Here is a 23,134-nt window from a genome sequence, read left to right as displayed (position 1 = left end):
TAAACTCTGTCCAGCACTCAAAGAAAACACTCATATGTAACTGAATTAGTGAGATAAATCTAAGTCTTCAAACCATAAACTGGTTAATATTGTTTAATTAATCTCTTCAAAGACGTCCTCCAGGGTTTTTATGAGACAGAATGACACATGGTTGGCTATGTGACCATCAACTATAGTGGCTCCTACGTTATCAACCCTCTTCTAAGCCATTTATTAAAAACAAAAAGAAATCACAGGGAACACAAATTCAATTTAAAAACTGAGAACACATTTCCTAGAAAAGGGGAGGGAACTGAATTAGAAAATACAACTTGAAGGAAAAACAACCTAACATCATTTCTGTTCCATTTTTATTTTACTTTATTTCCTATGATTTTATGGTAAGTTTATCCTTGATATTACATCTTGAATGAGAATTAAAAAGGAAAATCCTAGCTTCACTCGTACAAACCATCCAGAAGGCGTGTGGGACTGAGGGAGAGGTCACGCACGGGCCCCTACCTCCATCATCACCAGCTTATCCGGATAGGCCAGGTCCCCAGGCGCAGGCTTGTAGCCCATGATGTCCGTCTGAATGTAGATGTGGGTTCTGTACACGAGCCGCTCTTGCACATCTTCCAGCATCTGCTTTACTCCGGCTGCAAATGCTCCCAGTTGTTCGGCTGATAAAAGAGTGTAATGCATCCATTCCTTTATATTCAGAAAAATGCTTTCTTTAAACAAGCAAAAATATTACTAAATTGCCTAGTAAGGGTAGGAACCATTTTTGCCTCCGAGACTGTGGCTGCATTCTATTTCAGTATGATTCAAAGACCTTAAAAAAAATTAATAAATGCCTTTCAATTTCCTCACATTGAAAACTGGAAAATAAATTTGCCCTTATACCTTCTTCCTGGGCTCTGTGATATTATTTCTACTATTAACATGACTAACAAAATCTGAATTTTAAGGTGTTTTATGCTTTTCAAAAGTTATCTCATACAGCTCTGGACCAATCCTGAGAGAGAGCTAGAGCAGCTTATTAGTTGGGGTATCATTCAATTTTACAAATAAATTGAGTATCATAGATAGTAAATGACTTGTTCATGTTTCTACAAAGAAAAATGAGTAAAAACCTAAAATGAAATATGAGTTCATATAGAATTTCTTCATTCCTAAGATGCCAAGAGTGTTAGAGCATTAATATGTGAGAAAATACACATCTTAGAATAAAGTAAATGCAGTAGAATAAGAAACTCTAGAAGCATAACAAACCTGTAGTGTCTCCCAAGGAAAGTCAAAGAAAAGACAATAATTTCTGCCAGTAAAATAACTACTTGAAGGATTTGTTTGTTTTTTTTTAAGGTACCTAAGTACCATTAGGAAAAGGACAACCAAATCAATTATAGTATCAAAAAATGTATCAGATGGTTATAGTTTTCCAGAGAATTGCTTTTATTTGTAATTTCAAAAACAATAATTCACTATTTTGTATGTGAGCTAAAATAATTTGTTTTTAAATCAAGAGTATGCAATATAGTCAAAGACTTTATGTATTCCAGTAAAAATGTATTAGAAATGCCTAATCCAAAACCAACAATTCTCTCTGGATTTCAGATGCCAAAAAGAAAAGTAACTGTTATTATTTTATTACTAATTTTGCCCAAATTTTAAAATTCTTTCCCTGTTTAATTTGTACTCTAGTCAAAAAGTAAGGTGCATCTTGATTTAAAAAGGGACAAGGTATCAAGCCAGGCTATTAAAATATTAAATTTATATAAGTAAAGAGAGTAGAAGATAGTGGGTTTTCAAATTCATTGAGCCACAGATATTATTAAAATGACTTGAAATTTTGGGGTACGTCATGATCTCATGGTTCATGGGTTCAAGCCCGTGTTGGGCTCTGTACTGACAGCTTGGAGCCTGGAGCCTGCCTCAAATTCTGTGTCTCCCTCTCTCTATATTCCTCCCATACCCATACTCTGTCTCTGTCTCTCTCTCTCAAAAATAAAATAAAAACATTAAAAAAAATTTTTAAAGGCTTAAAATTTTCTAAATTATCATTTACCGTTGTTCTGTACATGATCTTCAAGCACCTCATTTTTAAGAATTCCACAAAGTTCTGATAGAGTCTCTAAGTGAATAACATGAATGATCAAGGGCCTGAAGACATCATACAATGACACACATAGTTTCTCCAAAAGTTCACTAAAATGAAAGAATAAAACATGGTTACAAGTAATAACCTTTTCAGGATTTTCTAATACTATAAATGGCATCACTGATTTCTTCCAGTCAATAAAAATAAAAATCTATTAGAAAATAGTGTGTGGAAACATTATATAATGAGAACTGAAAAATTGAAAACAATACTGTAGATTTTTTTTTTTTTTCCTTAAAAAGCTCAGATCAGGAGCTACTGGCTGGCTCAGTCCGTTGAGTGTCCAACTTCAGTTCAGGTCATGATGACCAGTCTGTAAGTTCAAGCCCCATGTCTGGCTCTGTGCTGATAGCTCAGAGCCTGGAGCCTGCTTCAGATTCTGTGTCTCCCTCTCTCTCAGCGCCTCCCCCACTCATGCTCTTTCTCTCTCAAAAATGAATAAACATTAAAAAAAAATTTTTTTAATAAAAATAAAAGCTCAAATCAATAAGGAGTCTTAAGCAGTCACTCAAATTAGCTGCCCCCAGCCAAATGTCAATATACTACAACTTTATTGCAGCAATACTTTGATACGTATGTCCCTTGCCACAATAACAAATCTCTCAGTAAAGTATCCTTTTAAACTTTACATCATTTGTGAATCAAATGTAACATTTTCCCTAGGAAAGATGAATTCAAAATTCTTGAATACTTAGAGAAACAAACCTCAAAATACTTTGGACATAGGGGCACCTGGGTGGCTCAGTCAGTTAAGTGTCCGACTTCAGCTCAAGTCATGATCTCACACAGTTTGTGAGTTCAAGCCCCATGTCAGGCTCTGGGCTGACCGTTCAGAGCCTTGAAGCCTGTTTCAGATTCTGAGTCTCCCTCTCTCTCTCTGATCTTTCCCTACTTGTACTCTGTCTCTCTCTCTCTCTCAAAAATAATATAACATTAAAAAAATTTTTTTAAGTACTTTGGACATACAAGTATATTTTTGTCAATTTTAAACACTTGAAAGAAAAAACTCAAGTTGTCTATATTCTCCATGTTGTCAAGAGTACTCTTCCCTGCACAGCATTTCACCAGCAGTGATCAACCTACTCAAAACCGTAAGACACATTTATCTCTTCCTAGTACAATAATGTTAGAACCTTTATGAGTCAAAATCACCAAAAGACACAGAAAAAAAAAGAAAAAGTATTAAATAGTGTCTATTTTTAAGTGTTTCTCACTGGTTAGAACTACAGAATTTTTTAACTAGGAAGAATTATACGTAGTGGAGATAAAGGGATGGAGTTTGCCAAGACTTACCTCCCAAATAGGACTCTTACTATCATCCATATTGTCTCCATAAATCTAACATAAAAGCATGTTGACCTTTAAATTGCATTTATTAAAAAAACAACACTGTCCCACCCAGCAGTATTCTGTTCACACATCCACGAAAGTTAAAATACTCTGCAGCTAATTTTTAAAATACTCATATAATAAGCCATGATGGTTATGAGCAAATTACATCTTAAAAGTAAGAGTTAGGGGAGCCTAGGTGCCTCAGCAGCGGAAGTGTCCAACTCTTGATTTCAGCTCAGGTCACAATCCTCGGTTTGTGAGATCAAACCCCATGTCAGGCTCTGGGCTGACAGCATGGAGCCTGTTTGGGATTCTTGCTCTCTCGCTCCCTCTCTCCCTCTCTCTCTCTCTCTCTCTCTCTGCCCCATGTGTGCGTGCACGCACACGCACGCACACACACACACACACACACACACACACACAAATTCCCTCTCTCAAAAAACAAAAACGAAAGTTAGATTTTGTGTACCACCTACTCTAATTTTGATGTTGGTTTTGTGAAAAATTCATTGTACAGTTGGTGCTCATCCTGGCACACATGGACCATAAAGGCACAGCCACTGCGAATCTGCAGGAAACAAACACACGTCACCTACAGTTAAAGACACACAAGGATTCCAGCACTTATAAATAAAGCGAACATTTTATTTGCAATGAGATTATGCATATCTATTTATAAAACTCATTCAAGAACAGAAAATGGTTGGTTTTCAAAGATTTATTGCAGCACATAAATATGGCTCATTTTTATTTTCTGCTTTCGTTTTCTAGACTTTTGACAAATTACTTTTCTAGTTGAAAGGGGGATGTTTAATAAAAGAATCTCTATACATCTTTCTATAGTATGAATGAAAATCACTAAACAAAGAAGCACTTCTGCAGCAAAAGTGAAAACTAAATGGTCAGTATAAATCCACAAACTGTGAAACTTCATCTTTTAAGGAATACTTGTTTGGGAATCTTCATTCTTAAAAAAATATATCAATATGTGAATATTTTAACAAGGTGACTGCTACTAACTACATTAGATTTCTCACAACTGAAAGAAATTCTTTAAGTTTGTTGATATGGGAACTAAAACTCATTTACCCACTTGTAGCTTCTAGCATATCAAAATATCTCAGACCAAACAAACAAAACTCGCAGAAACTTACCAAGGCACAATGATCTCTGTTGTTCTGGCTTGTTAACTCGGTCACAGTACATGTGATGCTGGGGCCTAACAGAAGTTCCCGCTGGTCAAGGTAACACTGATGGATGTCATTCAGCAGTTGTTGGTATCTGAGGAAAAGCACAGGAGGTTGGCGTACAAACTTCTGATTTCAGGTGTGTAAATTAAACCTGATCTTAAATCCCAGAAGTGGTTTCCACACCTCTAAACTGTAAAGTCACTTCTCATTTGCCCACAATAAATACTACAAATACTTATGTATAAAAAGAAAAAACAAGCCATAATGAACTGTGGTTCAAAAGCTATAACGTTTATCTTTTTAAAGAAAGATTTATCTCCCAAGAGTAGAGAAAGATCTTACACCTGTTGAAGTTAAAAGCAAATCCTGCTTAGGGCGCCTGGATGGCTCAGTCGGTTAAGCATCCGGCTTCATGAGTTCAAGCCCCGCAGTCAGCTCTGTGCTGACTGTGACGCGCCTGCTTGGGATTCTCTCTCTCTTTCCCTTTTTGGTTCTCCCCCACTTGCTCTCTCTCAAAATAAATAAATAAACTTAAAAAAAAAGAAAAGAAAAGAAAATCCTGCTATGGAAAAAAAAGATGCCTTGCAAACTCACTAAGTCACGTCTATGACTGTGTTCCCCAAATAATGAATGTGCTGCAAGCAGGCTGACACAGTATGTATGCAAGGTAACTGCTCAGAAAATATGAAGGACATAATAAATTTGGAAAAATAGCACATCAAGAAGAAGGTCATTTGGAAAGTGAAGATATTCTAGGTACTCACTCAGGTATTTTTTCAGATCGTTGTTCTATTTGTTCAATGATAGTCTGCAAAATGAAAATAAATTAAAAATAAATGTTTTAGTTCTACTTTTTAGTTACTTTCTCATTTTAACTAATACACGCTGTTAGAAAATCTATAAATACAAAATGCTGAAACGTAAAAGTCACCTATATAATACCACAAAATAACCACGGTTAATGTTTTAGGATATTCTTTCAGTTTGTTGTATACTATAGTCACTATATTTTTCTTTTTTTAAAAAACCTAGAATTATGTATTCAGCTTTATAATCTGCTTTCAAAAAATTAACATTTCAAAGCATCAATCTACTCAACATCAGATGAAAATGTATGGAAAGCCTTAGCATAGTGCCGGGTATCTAGTAAGCACTCAACGGGTCATTATTATTATTATTTAAAGCATTACTTTAAACAGCCACATAAGAACCCCCAGGGCAGATGCACCATAAGTCAAACACTCTGTTCGACACCCAGACTATATCCTGAGAAGAGCCCAGTGGTCAGGGGCTCTGGGCCTGGAGTGAACCCGGAGGGTCTGGGTGCGCAGCCCAGGACCAATCTGAGTCCAGGAGCGTCTCACATCTCTGAGTGTCCACCTCCCCCTACGTAAAGCTGCCATCACAACAGTATGTACTTCCCAGGTGGGGACCCCCAACACTGGGTCAAAAGAGAGACTTTTAGGGGCTCTTGCTCCATTCTCCTAAAACGTTTCTGAGAAAGGAACTGATTGATATCCCTACCAGCAATATTGTCTGCCTCACCAAATACTCAAAAGCACAGACTGTTACACCTTAATCTGACACTTTCTTGGCAAAAAATGCCAGCTAACCTTAAACTGCATGTATTCTCCATGGAGGCTATACAAACACTTGTATTTATTAATCATTTGCATTTTCTTTGAGTAATCTGGCCACTTAGGTATTTATCTTTCTTACTGACTTATAAGCATTCTTAGTATATTAAAAATAGTAACCCTCTCACTCTTATCTGTTGGAAACATTTTAGTTTCTATTTTTCTTTGGCTGTTTAAAACTCAGAAAATTTAATTTTTTTTTTATGTTTATTTTTGAGACAGAGAGAGCACAAGTTGGTTAGGGGCAGAGAGAGACGGGGACACAGACAAAGAAGCAGGCTCCAGGCTCAGAGCTGTCAGCACAGAGCCTGACATGGGGTTCGAACTCACAAACCATTCATGACCTGAACCAAAGTCATGCTTAACTGACTGAGCCACCCAGGCACCCCTGGAAAATTTAATTTTTAGAGCACAAATCTTTTACTCCCAATAATTTCTGCTAGTTTCTTTTTTTTTCTGCTTATTTTTACACTTAACTCTTTAGTTCACTTATAGTGTATTTTAGTAAAGTTATAAAGTGAAGAGCTTACTTTTTCCCCCCAAATATTGAGCAAACCTTCCCAATAGTTTGTAGAAAACTAGAACCCTTCCTCTTTAAGAAATTATGTACTGGGGTGCCTGGGTGGCTCAGTCGGTTGAGCTTCCGGCTTAGACTCAGGTCATGATCTCACAGTTCGTGGGTTCGAGCCCCACGTCGGGCTCTGTGCTGATAGCTAGCTGAAGGTCTGCAGCCTCCTTCAGATTGTCTCCTTCTCTCTGACCCTCCCCTGCTCGTACTGTCTCTCTATGTCTCTCAAAATTAAATAAAAAATCATAAAAAATAAAAAATAATTAAAAAAAAAGAAGTTATGTACTAAGTTCTAGAATTTTCCATTCCAATGATCCATCGATAAATTCTTGGTATCACTGTATTTTCCATATTTTTCTTGACTAGTCTTGCTTATTTAGTATACCAGATGAATTGTAGCATTATCCAAAAAGAAATTCCTTTGGAATTTTTGCTAAGATTACATTTGACTAATAAACTATATTAGGAGGAACTAACATTTAAAAAATTAAATCTCCTCAACCAGAAACAAGATAGGCTTACTATTTATTCTCTTTTATGATTTTCTGTCTAGTTTTGCCATTTTCTTCATCCCTGTATCTCCATTAAGGTTATTTCTAGATAAATATTTTATACTTCTGTCACTAATGTAAATAGGACTCCATCACATATATTAATTAGTTACCATTAGTAAGTGGCAAGTAGGAAGGCCACTGAGAATTATAGAATCATTTTATATTCACCTACCACACTGAGCTATATCACATCTATCTACACCATTTCTTTTCTAATCAAATTTTTACCACTGGTATTTGACTACTAAGCAATAGCAACCAATCGGGCACAATCTAAATCTCACACCATCAATGAACCACCCTTCTCCTGTACCTTCTATAAATAAGATCAAGTTTCTCTTATTTCAAAAAACATAAAACTCCTTTCAACTAGCTCTGAGGGAAACAAGGAAGGGATTGAGTCAGTCAGCAAAAGTAGACTACTCTTTCTAGTATCTTCACAATGAGTAGGAAAAAGATACATGGACCAGCTCCAGTCAACTGTTTCTTGGCTGTGTTATTAAATATGGAAATACTGATACACAGATCTACTTTCTACACCCTCCCTTTCTAATCACTCCATCAAGATAAATATTTAGTACATAAGTACCAGCCACTGGGCTAAAGACAGTAAATAAGCCACCTGTTCCCAACCTCAAGAATATACTACCAACACTTTAATCAACCCCTATTTCTCATGGACTAGTGAAAAATCTTCCTTGTTGTTCAGGCCTCCCTGTCTCAAATCTTTCTTCACCATAATCCATTATTCAAAGAGCATCCTTAAGCTAATGAAATGGCAAATCTGATAAAATCATTCTCCTGTTAAAAATACTTCACTAGGGGAGCGTGGCTCAGTCAGTCAAGCGCCTGAGTTCAGCTCAGGTCATGATCCCACAGTCCATGGGTTTCAGCCCTGAATCATGCTCTGAGCTGACAGTGCAGAGCCTGCTTAAGATTCTCTCTCTCTCCCTCCCTCTCTCTCTCTCTCTCTCTCTCTCTCTGCTCTTCCCCTACTTGCACACATGCATATGCTCTCTCTCTCCCCCCACCACAAAATAAATAAACTTTAAAAAAATAAAATGCTTCGCTAGCTCTTCACTTTTCTTGAATTAGCATGACAGGTGATACCCCTTGTGAAATGATGTCTGCTATCTTTCCTATCTTTTCTCCCCATTTCATGTTACTAATGTCCTGTGTTCTGATCACAAGTTATAAGCAGCTCTTCCAAAATACGTATCTCTTCAATCACCCCTATATATGCTGTTTTCTCTGCATAAAATATACTTATCCATCCCCTCAAGCCCACTATTAATCTGTGTCTTTTAACGGCAAACATCACTTTCATCTAGAAGTCTTCCCTGAGCATCATATGAAGAGCTAAGTGTTTCCTGTTCTGTGCTCTTAAGGCCCCTCTAAGGTACACTGCTGTAATGTGGAAAGACGGTGCCTACCTTTCGTTTGTGTTCATTTTCCTGGTATAAGCAAGACGCCTAACATACAGTAGAGCTTCAAAAGGGCTGGCTAAATAAACTTCATAGCAATATCCTATTTATGTCAACAGACTTACTCTGACTTTAGGAGCAGCAGCTCGAAATTTCACGTAAAATAATGTGAAGGCATTGTCTGCACTGGGTACAGATGCAGGATCCTAAAGAGACACAGGGAAAGGGTAAGGAAAATCAGCAAACGAATAATTATTCAGAAAATATGACACCAACCATTTTAAATGGCTCCCGCTTGGCCTATATACTAACCAAAAACTTACAGAGAAAAATCTCAAAGAGAGATTAAATATTAGTATTATTGCTAGAAATGAGAAACACCTAGGTGGAACTGCCATCTCCTTCCTCTTTATTATTAAAATTTACCCTATGTTGCATGAATTTTGGTGGTAAACAGACCTGAATTCAGATTCATACTCAGTCACTTACTGACAGCAGGAAAATGGCCCAATCACTGGACCTCTCTAAGATTCACTGCAGTCATTAAATGCAGACAACATATACTCATAAAGGTTTTATGCAGCTCAACAGTAAAGCACTAGTTACGGGTACACTGTTAAGTACTAGTACTGATTAGGTATTAATTTCCTAAACTTATTAAAAATTTTACAAAACAGAAGTTATACAGTCTGGCCTTCATGTCAGCTAAGAACAATATAAACAGTAAAATGCAACCCAAAAATCAGAGGCTTTGAACTAAAAGTTCAAGAAGATACTTCATGTTCTTTGGAAAGTAAGCTTAAAAAATAAAATGCATAATCTTTGTGATTTTATTTTCTTATATGTTAAATGACCATCTTAGCTAGCTCTGTTCTTACTTTTCTAACCTAACACTCGGCTCATTTTCCATCTAGCATCTACTATGATCTGTAACTGATTAATTTGTTTCCTTCTCTGCTGATTATTTCTTCTGAATTATCCACGAAAACAGGGATCTGGCTGGCTCCTTCTCACTACTGTACAGTTCCCAGCACAATGTCAACTATTGAGGTAGAAGGCACTCAATAAAAATACATTTGCTAAACACAGAAAATTAAATTATCTACCATGTGTTTAAAAGAAAAACATTCAAAGTATCCATCATATGTAATCCTACCACTAAGAACCAGTTTTATCATTTTGGTGTATTTCCTTACAATATTTTCATGAAGAAGATAAGAAAATGTTTTAAGGAATAAATAGTTCAAATCTTATTATTTACCATATAATGATGAGGACTTCTCACATTATTAAGTATTCTTTGAAAATAAGATTTTGATGGACAGATATAATACAGCCATTTTTTTCTATTCTGAATAAAACTGTGATGCATAGTCTTATTTAACAAAAAGTAAAAAAAGAAAGGTTTCTGGAGTTACTAAGTACTAATCTTATACTTAGATTAAGGAAAATAAATGAATAAAAAAAGAAAAGAAAAGGCCTCGCCAGTGAACTCACCCTTTTCAATAACTGATTGGTGAGGTTCTGCAGTGTGTTCACAGTGTATGTCTTCATGAGGTGCAAAGCTTTAGAAAGACACTGCTTAAACTTCAGCAAATATACAGGATAATCCTTAAAATTTGGCTATAAAGGAAAGAAATATTTACAAGGAGGAAACAAACACTGGCACAGCCAACTATGAAAACAAGCCTGTCCTTTAAGTAAAGATATATATGACTTGCAAAAGGTCTTGTATAGATTATAAGCTTGGCAAGGATGACCCCAGGCTTCTCCCCCAATTCCCCTTCAACCAAAAGTTCACTGTATGCCACTTTGCTCTTACAAAAGACCTACAATAGTATCATTTTTTGTTAACCAAAAGAAATCCAAAGAGGATTTTCACTTTTATGAAATGGTAACTGCTTCTTCACTTTATGCCACTTTGGGTTACAAAAGGTTTCACAGTAACATCCTGCTTTCAGACAGTGGGAAAAACCCGTACAACTATAAATCCTTGGGAGATAGAAAGAGAATGATTAAATCAAAGGGCCTGTTCCTTTATTTCCTCCCAAGTAACATCTCCTATTTCCAAATAAGTATCTAGAACAACAGGATGTCAAAAGCCTAAAAATCACCCATCCTTCTAGATGGATAGTCCTGTGTTAGCCAGGACCCCTTTCCACTCCAGGCATTGTCTCAGCAGCTGAAAGTACTTTCTTTACAGCACTACTGACAACGACTAAGAATTCACTATAGTTTTTCTTCAAGTATATTACAGATACACTTTTCCCTTCAGAAGAAATGATTATAACATAAAAAGTAATATAATATGAGTGTTAAAGATTTCTTAGAAACATACAGAAATAGGGGCACCTGGAGAGGTCAGTTAGTTAAGTGTCCATCTCTTGATTTAGGCCCAGGTCATGATCTCACAGTGTGTGAGTTCAAGTCCTGTGCTGGGCTCCATTCTGACAGTCAGAGCCTGTTTGGGATTCTCTCTCTCTCTCTCTCTCTCTCTTCCTGCTTGTGCAAGCACACATGCGTGCGCGTGCTCTCTCTCTCTCTCAAAATAAATAAATATACTTTAAAAAAATACAGAAACACCGTGACTTACGTGAGATGAGATATATGTTATACAATCATCTAACTTGGCCAGCATAGGTATAAATCCTTCACTATTAACAGACAATGTAGGAGAATTCAGTTTCTTTAAGAAAAAAAAATTATTTTTAATTTACATAAAACATACAGGCAAAGTTAAAAATTATGTATTAGAATTAGCATATTTCCCTTTAGGCTGTAACAGTTATACAAATGTCTTTAAATTTTAAGAATCACCAAAATATCCTCAAATATAGCCCATGTGTAATCATAAAGAAAGGACAAAAAGTAATACTGATTTAATTCCGTTTATTCCTAATGAGCTTTAAGGGGCTCTCCATAAATTAGCAAATATTTACATTAATACACTGTACAATGTCATATTAAATTAACATATCAAGTACCTCGACTTCTCATTTTCCAGTACTTTACAACATACACAAATTTCCTACTTTCAAATACTGGCAATTTTCTCAAGGTTAAAGGATTCAATAGCAGTCATACTATGAAAGTAAAACAATACATAAGCAAAATATACATAAATGTTTAATAAGTAAATATATACAAATATTAGCATAACTACACATAATAAATAAATATTTAATACTTAACATATAAAACTACACATTAAAACATATGAAACTATATAACATATGTCTTTAAGATAAATATAAAAATGTAAGTAGAAGAAGTATATGGAAAACGTAAGTAAAACCAGCCAACTATTTTTTTTTATCTTGATAGCTTAGCAATGAATAATTCCATCTTGCATTGCATTATTAACTGGTTACTAGTTTCCTATCTCTATAGTAAACCATAATAATTATGATTAATTTAATACTTTTAGTAATTTACATGTAGTAATTATAATTAATTTATGAGCTGGAAAGACACAGGACTATAATTTACACAGCAGTCTTAATTGAGACTATTACTTTGGGATACAAGCATGCATTATAAGGACTATACTCCAAACTAAACAGGAGATTAACTTAAAAAACATTTTGATTACTAATAGCACAACCACAGCAAGATTTAAAATTTAATATTTCCCCTCACAATCATGACAGCTTACAAATAAGACACTGTAAGAGGTACCAGACAAAGGGATTCTACTAACAGTAATATGACTTTAACAGCAACTATTTAAATCATACTTTTAAAAACCTGAACTGGTAACAATATCTCCATTGGGTACAATAGGAATATCTATCTGCAAGCAAACTATTAAGTTAAAATATCACTCAAGCCAATTTATAAATTTAAAGATTTATATCAGAAAGGAAAATACAAATAAAGTCACTAACTTCACAAAAAGTAAAAGAAAAACATGCTTACTGTGTTAATAGTTTCCAATTCATTAAAATAGGAAAGCTTTTGTTGAATATTTTCAGCCAGATCAACAAGTTCCGACTTGCATTTTTTAAAAGAAAAAAAGCAGTATAAGAACATAAGAATCAACACTCTAGTCTCAAAAGTACATTGAATACATTTATACCAGACATATAAATTTATTTGAGACCTAAGATTTCAGACTAATGCTCAAAGATTTCTGCAATTATGGACAAATTAAGTGATGATTATTACAGCAACTTACATATCATCTTTTATAGAATAAAAAATAATTCCCTTTTAAAACACACACAAAATACACATAGAGAAAACACAAAGTAACTTACATGTTTCATCTTTAAATCATAAGTTTAAGTACCATCTAAATCAGTTCATCTTTTCATAAACCCCATTAGTGTAATCACTTTGCTTGTTTGAAAAGTGTCAATAAAAAGTGGACAGAACTAATGTATCCTATCCTCCTCACTCTGAAATCTTACTGAGACTTAACTCAAAACATAGGAAGCTTGCTTTGCCCCAGCCATGTAAGCTTATTTAGAATGCAAACAGGCCAACAGTATAATAACGTGCATGCTTAGCACAAGGCCTCATACAGAGCAGAGTTCAATATACACTTGGAGAAATTAAAGAAATTAGAATTAAGTTCTTTTCATCTATTTAAAAGTAAAATACTAAATAGAGTCACTAACCCTCTCTCCTACTCCAAATTACCTGTTCTTTTAGGAGCTGTTCACAGGCTTCATGTAGGGTTCCTGTCTTATTGGACACAAAAAGATACTGTTTCTGCAATGATTCCAGATGCTGAAGAGCACTGTTTACATCATTCAATATAGCATCACACTGCTCCTGAAACCCAGACAAGTAATCCCTCATCTGTCTAGAAAACAGAACCAAAAGGGGATTGGCAATAATATTTTCCCCCAATAAGCAGAGTCAATAAACAACAGTCTCATTTTTCCCCAAATGCTTGAATCTCAGGAGGAAAGGTCGACCTACTCACTGAAGTTTATTATAGTCAGAAATGTGCCAAAAATTATGTTAACACCTTTTCCAATACTGAAGAGGAAAAATCACTGGAACTATGAGCAACAAAAGGAATCAAGTTGGCTTTTCACATTTAAGGCAATAAATCACGGGCTCCACTTTCACAGACTGGGACATTGGGGCCAACCCAAGGTATTAGGTAGGCCAAGCTCTCAGGTCACTTGCATCTTTGAGAGATGGTATGATGTCACAGGGAGAATTCTGGACTTGGAATCAGAAGACCTGAGATACTGAGTCATATCAGGCAAGTCGTTTAATATTTTCAGGCTCCAGTTTGCTCATTTGTAAAATAGGAATAATATAATACCTTCCCTCACATAACTGCTATAAAGATTAACTGGAATCACACATCAAAGAGCCTAACACATTGCCTAGCAATAACAGTCACTTAATAAATGTTAAATAAACGCAATTATTCAATCCACAGTCTCCAAATCAGCTAGACGCTATGCATATCATTTCCCTATGCTATCAATACATACAAACAAAACAACACAGTTACACCCAACCTATGTGGGCATCCCCAAAGTCTCTTGGGTCACTACTTCTAAAATAGAGCAACAAACATCTCTTAGAGTTCCTATAAAATTCCCACTTGAACTCAAACCTTTCTAGAGTTCTCTAAAAAACTAATATGTGCACCTCCTATCGTATTACTTAGGATATAACTATTTGTTTAGATCACACAACTTATGTCTGGCTCTTCTTAAAGAAAATGTTGCTGTTAGGAGTTTTCTTTGTATCTTAATTTCATTTAAAGATATAGACTGTGGGGTGCCTGGGTGGCTCAGGCGGTTAAGCGGCCGACCTCAGCTCAAGTCATGATCTTGCAGTTCGTGAGTTTGAGCCCTGCATCGGGCTCTGTGCTGACAGCTCAGAGCCTGGCGCCTGCTTCAGATTCTGTGCCTCTCTCTTTCTCTGACCCTCCCCCTGCTCATGCTCTGTCTCTCTCCATCTCTCAAAAATGAATAAATGTTTAAAAAAAATTTAAGTTAGGGTGGCCAACAAACTCAAGAACCACATACCTATATTTAGTTTCTTCATCCTGATCCATCTGAGTTTGTAGCTTTGCAAACCATGAGAAAAACTGGGGAAATAAAGCATATAATATTGTCAACAAAACTAAAACAGACCAAAGGAAAAATGGCTACAGGCTAAATAGCAAGTCAAAAGGGCAGACACTACCTAAGTCCTATTGTTTGTGGTTCAGACATTAATAATTATTGTTAAGCCAGAAGATGATAATTTAATTCCATAGTCAACAGCTACATGCTGGGAAAAGCAAGGGATATTAAAAACATTGGTCATGTCCAGAGTCAAACAGAGATAAGTAATAAAGATACAATATATAAAAAGTATATATTCTTTCCTAAGAAGCTAATGCCTATTTGCTACATTGCTCAATTTGAGTAGGTAACACAGGCCTTTGGGTAAACGTTAACACTGCTGTCTAACAAGGATTATAAAAATATAAACTCTGAAATAATACACCAGAGTGGCTTAAGAACATGGGACTTCTATATCAGCTAACCCTGGGTTTGAGTTCTAGCCCTACCATCTATGTCATGAAAAATATCTTAAAAAGAGGTGGAAGGGCACCTGGATGGGTCAGTTTATTAAGCATCTAACTTTGGCTCAGGTCACGATTTCAAGGTTCATGAGTTCAAGCCTGCGTCGGGCTTCACTCTGACAGGGCAGAGCCTGCTTGGGATTCTCTCTCTCTACCTCTCTCCACCCCTCCCCGACTTGTGCTCTTTCTCTCTCTCTCAAAATAAACTTTAAAAAATAAAAAGAGGTGAAGACTGACCTTATACAAGCATGAAGGATAAAACTGTTTTATATCTTGATCATAGTGGTAGTTAAACTTGTCAAAACTCATCCAACTATATACTTAAAATGAATACATTTTATTGCGTGTAAATTATAACACAATATATTAGGAGGTTTTTTTTTAATGTTTATTCATTTTTGAGAGACAAAGAGAGACAGAGTGCAAGTGGGGGTAAGGCAGAGAGAGAGAGGGAGGCATAGAATCCAAAGCAGGCTCCAGGCTCCGAGCTCTGAGCGCTCAGCACAGAGCCTGATGCGGGGCTCGAACTCACGAACCATGAGATCATGACCTGAGCAAAAGTCAGATGCTTAACCAACTGAACCACCCAGGCACCCCAATATATTAGTTTTTTTTTAATTTAAAGAAAAATATGCAGGTACAAATTTAGCCCAGATCTCCCCCCTCCCCCAAATTAGTTCATAGACATGGTGCAAGATTATCTTCTATAATTCTCAAGTTGGATTTGAAGTTAAGGGTATGCTTCATTCTCTCCAGATCCTAGGCTTGCCAAGTGCCTTAGCTATCATTTACTGAATACTGACTGTGTCCCTACCATACATTGTATGCAGTATCTTATTTAATTTTCAGAAAAATCCCATGAGATAAGTATATAATCATCCTTGTTTTACAGATTAGAGAACTAAAGGCCTAAAAGGATAAGTAATTTGCCTAAACTCACAAAGCTGGTAAGTGATGGAGGAGGTGACTTGCTGGCCTAACTCAAGAGATGGAGCTCTTTTCTACTTTGTTGCACTGCTTCAACTTCCTCTATCTGCAATTCAGCATGCTGGCTTTTTGTTTTACTTGGTAAATGCCTCAGCTCTGAGTTTTACATGGCAGAAAGAAGAGACAAAAGAAGTAGCAGAAGAAACTGCTATACATTTAGGTTTATAATTAGGAATACATAGAAATCAGGGGAAGATTGATTATACATGTAAATTATTAAAAAATACCTGTAAGGGTTCATCTAAAGGCAATATATAGGTTCTTCAAAAGAAATTGCCTAGCAACAAGCAGAGAGGGGTGTATGTGTGTGCATGTGCGTGTATGTGCACACTCATATACATGCTAGGGGGACCCATTAACATAAGTAAACATTAGGGGAGGTCAAAAGTGCATGAACCATTAAAACCTTAATGATTAGCTACCAACATCCAAAGTTGGAATATCGTATCTTTATCTGTAGTGCAAATACAATTGGGAAACAGGTTTATTTAAAACACTTACAAGGGCTCCTGGGTGGTTCAGTCAGTTGAGCATCTGACTTCGGCTCAGGTCATGATCTCACAATTTAGGAATTCAAGCCCCACATCAGGCTCACTGCTCTCAGTGCAGAGCCCACTTCAGATCCTCTGTCTCCCTCTCTTCCTGTCCCTCCCCTGCTCATGCTCCCACTCTCTCTCTCTCAAAAATAAAAACATTTTAATTTTTTTATTTTTATTTTTGAGAGACAGAGACAGCAAGACCAGGGGAGGGTCAGAGAGAGAGGGAGGTACAGAGTCTGAAGCAGGCTCCAGGGCTCTGAGCTAGGTGTCAGCACAGAGCCCAATGGAGGGCTCGAACCCATAAACCATGAGATCATGACCTGAGCCAAAGTTGGACGCTCAACCGACTGAACCACCCAGGCGCCCCAAAACATTTTAAATAAAGAAATAGAAATAAAAATAAAACACTTACAAAACCACAGCTAACACAAAAATCAAGAAAGTTCTAGAAAGATCTGATGTTAACTATATTTTCGAAGGTTTAGAACTTTTAACTAAGACATTTTTTATTAGCCCTGTCGAGATATTTAAAATAATTGAGCATTCTTAGAAACAACAATGCCACTCACCTGCTGTGCAGTTTCAATTCTTTCTTCTTCCATATCTAAGGAAATGAAACCCTTCAGGAGAATATCTTCCGTAGATTCAGGTACTACGGCGGGCTCTCCAGCAGGCAGCGCCTGGGATGTTAAACTGCACAGGTCTTCAAGTGGAAGCTTCAGAAATAAAAGGTTTGAACAGTGTTTACCCGAAGTAGTACACTTTTTAATGTTTACATAACTTGAAAATTCTCTAAACTCATGATTGTTACTCCATCTCACTTGTTTTGAAAGAGAAAAGAGGGGCACCTGGGTGGCTCAGTCGGTTAAGCATCTGACTTCAGCTCAGGTCATGATCTCACGGTTTGTGGGTTCGAGCCCCGCATCGGGCTCTGGGCTGACAGCTCAGAGCCTGAAGCCTGTCTTCAGATTCTATGTCTCCCTCTCTCTCTGACCCTCCCCCACTTGCACTATCCCTGTCTCTCAAAAATAAATAAAAAACATTTAAAATTAAAAAAAAAAAAAAGAACCTGTCCGTTTTTCCAGATACAAAAATTTCATCTGAAGATAGACTTTTATCAAAGTTAAGAAGCTAGATGAACAAATGAACCATCACTAATTTAGAAATATAAGGGGTGCCTGGGTGGCTCAGTCAGTTAAAGCCTCCGACTCCAGCTCAGGTCACGATCTCATGTTCGTGGGTTCAAGCCCCATGTAGGGCTCTGTGCTGACACCTCAGAGCCTGGAGCCTGCTTCCAATTCCGTGTCTCCCTCTCTCTCATGTTCTGTCTCTCTCTGTATCAAAAATAAATAAAACATCTAAAAAAAAAAAAAAGGAAAGAAATACAACCCTTTGGGGGCACATGTGTGGCTCAGTCAGTTAAGCGTCCGACTTCGGCTCAGGTTATGATCTCACACTTTGTAGGCTCAAGCCAGTTGTTGGCCTCTGTGCTGACAGCTCAGAACCTGGAGCCTCCCTCTCCCTCTGCTCCCTCCCTCCCTCACATTCTATCTCTGTCTCTTAAAAATGAATAAATGTAAAAAAAAAAAAATTGGGTGGCACCTGGGTGGCTCAGTCGGTGATTGTCCAACTTCAGCTCAGGTCATGATCTCATGGTTTGTGGGTTTGAGTCCCACATCAGGCTCGATGCTGTCAGCGTGGAGCCCACTTCAGATCCTCTATCTGTCTCTCTCTCTCTGCCTCTCTCCCCACCTCTCTCTCAAAATAAAATAAACATTAAAAAGTGTACTACTTCAGGTAAACACTGTTTAAAAAAATTTTTTTTAAGAAATACCCTTTAAAAATAGGCTTTAAAAATTTTTTTAATTTTTTTAAATTTTACATAGAACATTTGTGGGAGGAAGGGGAGAGGGCAAAGGACTGAGAGAGAGAGACAGACAGACAGAGAATGAATCTCAAGCAGACTCGATGCTCAGCATAGAGCCTGATGCAGGGTTCAATCCCACAACCCCAGGATCATGATCTGGGTCAAAATCAAGACACTCAACCAAGCCACCCAGGCACCCCCAAAACAGGCATTTCTGCCCTGAGTTTAAGTGGGGCTCTGCCTTCTGGGCTGGGGAAGCACGTTACAGGGCAGCCTGGTTTGAACAGTGCTCCTGCTCACTTATAAGCTGTGTGACAATGGGCAAATTATCTAATCTTCTAATCCTCTATTTCTTTTCTGTAAAATAGGAACTACAGTATCTAGCATGAAGCCATTGGGGAAAAAAGAAAACACACGGGTGGAAAAACAGGCTTCTTGACCTTCTGGGAAGCTGCAGACAAAACAACAACAACAACAACAACAAAAACAAAAAACCAAGTTCAGCCACGTCCTCAACCTGCCTTCTCCCCCCATGTGACTCAGACTCAAGAGCCAGGAGGCCATGAGTACATACACACATCTTACCACGGGTCTCACCTGTCCATGGAAACCCTTCCTGAATGGTGACACAGTGCTTCCCTATGAAAGGAGCACGGCACAGTAAGAATGAAGTTTCTCAAATCCAATGAGAATCTATCCTGAGTCCAAAGTGTCATCAGCAACTGTGTGCTGCCACCAGGTGTTCTGAAGGTAAAAGGGCCTAATTGTTTCATTCCAAGTTCAGTTTTCAGTCTGCAGGCAGAGGAAGCTGACCTAAGTCACACTACTTCTGCCCTGGAACCAGACCGAGTGCCAACAACAAGCTGCCTCCTCAGAGGGGGAGGAAAACCCACCAGAGACAATACTCCCTGGATTCAGCATAATGCTGCCACACAGTAAACACTCAATAAATCTGGGCTACTGCCATTTATCATTTTATTATTATTCCTACATTAGAAGCAGCAAAAGAGTCAGTAATTCTATAAATCAGAATCTATAGTGCTCTTGGGAAAAGAATAGTCCAGAGGCTGTCTTTTTTTTTTTAATCTTTATGTATTTATTTTGAGAGAGAGCATGCATGCATGCAAGTGAGGGCGGGGCAGAGATAGAGGGACCGAAAGAATCCTAAGCAGGCCCCATGCTCAGTGCAGGGGGGGGCGGGGATCCTAACCTGAGCCAAAGGTAAGAGTCAGATGCTTCACCAACAGAGACACCCAGGCTCCCCCATAAGCTATCTTTATAAAACTGTATTTCATTAGCAGTAAAATTTAGTTCTATATGAAGAGACTGTGACAAAATTCAAACACATAATTCTATCACCAATGTTTACACTACACCTAAAGGGGAAAGGCGGAAGGAGATGTAGATCAGGCTCAGATGTGAAAAACATACCAGAACACACAGGGAGACCGGCTAAGGGAAAGAAAGCTGGGCAGAGCGCTGCTCCAATGCACTCATCAGTCCACTCAGCGCAGCTAAGCATCGTGAGCCTGAAGACGGTCAGTAAAAACCACCCAACAGTAAACGTAAAGAGGGAAGAGAGTGAGAAAATGAACTCCAAACACAATATCCAAGAACAGGGAGATGGTATCAACTTATCTAGGACATGTATAAATGGAATCCCAAAAGGAGAGAGAATAGGGTAGAAAAAATGTTTTAAAAAGATAGTATTTGAAACATTTCTAATAAAAGACAGTAAACTACAGTTCTGAGAATCTCAGAGAATCCCAAGCAGAATCTCTCTCTCTCTCTCTCTCTCTCTCTCTCTCTCTCTCTCTCTCCCACACACACATACACACACACCCAAGTGCACATGTACACACATGATATTCAAATTCCTAAAAGTAAAGTTTAAAAAAATATACTGGGAGACAGAGGAGAAAAGACATATTATAGACAGAAGAACAAATGTAAGAATTAAAGATAAGAATTACAGCAGACTTCTCACCAGAAATTAGACAAATCTTTTAAGTGATAAAAGGAAAAAACTGTCAATCCAGAATTCTTTATCTAGTAAAGTATCTTTTTTAAGTAAAAAGGACTGTTTAAAAAAGCTGAGAAAATGTATTTCCAACAATCTTAAACTACAAGAAACATTAAAGGCAGTTCTTCAAAAGCAGACGGAACATAATACCCAATGGAAAAACGGATCTTAAAAACAAACAAAATACTAAAGGCTCTAGAAATAGTTAAAATATGGGGCGCCTGGGTGGCTCAGTCGGTTAAGCAATGACTTTTGATTTTGGCTCAGTTCATGATCTCCTGGTTTGTGAGTTGAAGCCTCCAGTTGCGTCAGGCTCTGCACGGAGAGCACAGAACCTGCTTGCGGTCCTCTCTCTCTCTCTCTCTCTCTCTCTCCCTCTCTCTCTCTCTCTCTCTCTCTCTCTGCCTCTCCCCTGCTTGCGCACTCTCTCTCAAAATAATCTTTAAAAAATATATATCTTCTAATTTATTTTACAAAACAAAATCACAGGAAAACTCTAGACACTTGAGAAGGGAGTGTAGATATTCCAGATAAAGTCTGTAGTCTAGATGCTGAGAGTAAACATGATCATGTGAATATATGAAAAACATTCTATTTGATCACTTCATGTACAAATACTAACTACTTTACAAGCATGAGGACTTAAATACCAGAAACAGAAAGAGGCTTCCTGTCCCGATCCTTTGTTCTCACTAATACAAAACCACTTTCTCTCAAACCAACCAAGAGAGAATCGACATTAATTGAAACTATTTCTTTTTTAATGTTTGTTTATTTTTGAGAGAGACAGAATGTGAGCCGGGGAGGGGCAGAGAGAGGAAGACACAGAATCTGAAGCAGGCTCCAGGCTCTGAGCTGTCAGCACAGAGCCCAATGTGGAGCTCAAACCCACAAACTGTGAGATCATGACCTGAGCTGAAGTCAGACGCTTAACCGACTGAGCCACCCAGGCGCCCCTACTGCAACTACTTTAAGAAATAATGTTTTAAAGAAACAAGTTACTTTTTAAAAGAGTATGAAAAAACGGCCCCATTAGGTACATTCATTCAGCTGTCTTCTTTTCTTAAAGCACCTGGAATAGAATGGAAAGTCAAGAAGGGGTGTGCTGGGGCCACAGGCTTTCCTGTTCTGACCTCTCATTCACTCCTGCCTCTGCTGGCTGGCTCAGTCAGTAGAGCAGAGACTCTGGGTCTCAGAGTCGTGAGTTCGAGCTCCAGCTCCACGTTGGGTGTAGAGATTACTCTAAAATAAATAAATAAATAAACTGACTCTCAGTAACTCACTCACTCCTGAGTGCTCTAGCACACCACACTGTGCTGACTTCCAGATGGGCATTCACCATCAGAGAGAGAGCGCAAATCTAGGCACCTAACTGGCAGTCCTAGAGAGCTACTGTATAGTTTATACAAATGGTAGACTAACATATTAAATAAAAATTGCAATAAACAATCAACCTTTCCGGACCAGCTAAGCAGGTCCAGGAGAAAAACAAATACACCTTTCTCCCCCAAACTTGATTTCTTGTACGTTTCTGGGTTGGAGAAAGTCATTTTCGTAATCTAAACAATTCATTCCCTAAAAGAAACATGATGATACTTTCTCTGAAACAAATCATTGAAGATGTATAGATGGAATCGTAGAACCTTCTTCAAGGCACTTAACCTCTTCTTACCTTTGGTCTGAGTGATGCCTATACCAGCCCAGGTCATAAGATTCTAATCTACACTTTCAAGTTATCAATCATGTGGGGGGAAAGCATATGAGTAATACAGTGCTCGTAGCTCGCTTGCCATGTGCACTTTACATACATGATTTTACTAAATTCTCACAACCCCCATCAGACAGTAAGTGTATTATCATCCCCATTTTATAAAGAAGAAAACAGGCTCAGAGAAGTTAAATACACTAAGAACACACAGCCTTTAGGAAAACAAGTGACAATATGTTTCAGGCAAATTTCAGGGTTAGTTAATTGTAGCATTTATCAGGAGCTACTAAATTCAGCAGAAAGAAAAAAGCCCTCACTATGTAAAAAAAAATTCATCTTGGCTACAAGAAACCACTCTACCCAATATTCTACTTCAAATTCTTTTATCTAACACCAAAAAACCGAAAAAGATATAATTTCTTTCCAAAATCTGACCAGTTCCTCTTTATAAAAGAGAAAGCTATTTTCTAAAGAAGTTAACAGCTTTACGGTGTTTGCTGAAGCATCGGCTGGCCTTTTGCTGTTTGGTTAACTTGCTTGGCCCAAGCCGTTCAGGAAGTAATTTATCTTGTGAAAACTGTGAAACGCTACGGAAAATCCTTTACAGACTCACAGTTC

The 23,134-nt window shown here is 37.5% G+C and overlaps 1 protein-coding gene across 2 annotated transcripts in view; it reads right to left on the bottom strand.

The window, feature by feature from the left end:
- The window catches only part of COG3 (component of oligomeric golgi complex 3), a 63,734-nt gene that overhangs the window by 38,833 nt on the left and 1,767 nt on the right, over window positions 1–23,134 (bottom strand). For both annotated transcript variants that reach the window (XM_029936718.1, XM_029936717.1), the window contains exons 2-13: window positions 17,488–17,634; window positions 14,848–14,909; window positions 13,490–13,655; window positions 12,764–12,838; window positions 11,439–11,531; window positions 10,343–10,468; window positions 8,971–9,051; window positions 5,427–5,470; window positions 4,627–4,753; window positions 3,949–4,040; window positions 2,048–2,187; window positions 502–662 (exon numbers count right to left, since the gene is read on the bottom strand). In XM_029936718.1, the coding sequence (XP_029792578.1) occupies window positions 502–662; window positions 2,048–2,187; window positions 3,949–4,040; window positions 4,627–4,753; window positions 5,427–5,470; window positions 8,971–9,051; window positions 10,343–10,468; window positions 11,439–11,531; window positions 12,764–12,838; window positions 13,490–13,655; window positions 14,848–14,909; window positions 17,488–17,634 (1,314 nt within the window). The remainder of the gene's footprint in view (window positions 1–501; window positions 663–2,047; window positions 2,188–3,948; window positions 4,041–4,626; window positions 4,754–5,426; window positions 5,471–8,970; window positions 9,052–10,342; window positions 10,469–11,438; window positions 11,532–12,763; window positions 12,839–13,489; window positions 13,656–14,847; window positions 14,910–17,487; window positions 17,635–23,134) is intronic.

This window comes from Suricata suricatta, chromosome 4 (genome assembly GCF_006229205.1).
Source record: "Suricata suricatta isolate VVHF042 chromosome 4, meerkat_22Aug2017_6uvM2_HiC, whole genome shotgun sequence".
Taxonomy (NCBI): domain Eukaryota; kingdom Metazoa; phylum Chordata; class Mammalia; order Carnivora; family Herpestidae; genus Suricata; species Suricata suricatta.
The sequence above is the reverse complement of the archived record's forward strand: the minus strand, read 5'-3'. Positions and strand labels throughout refer to the sequence as shown.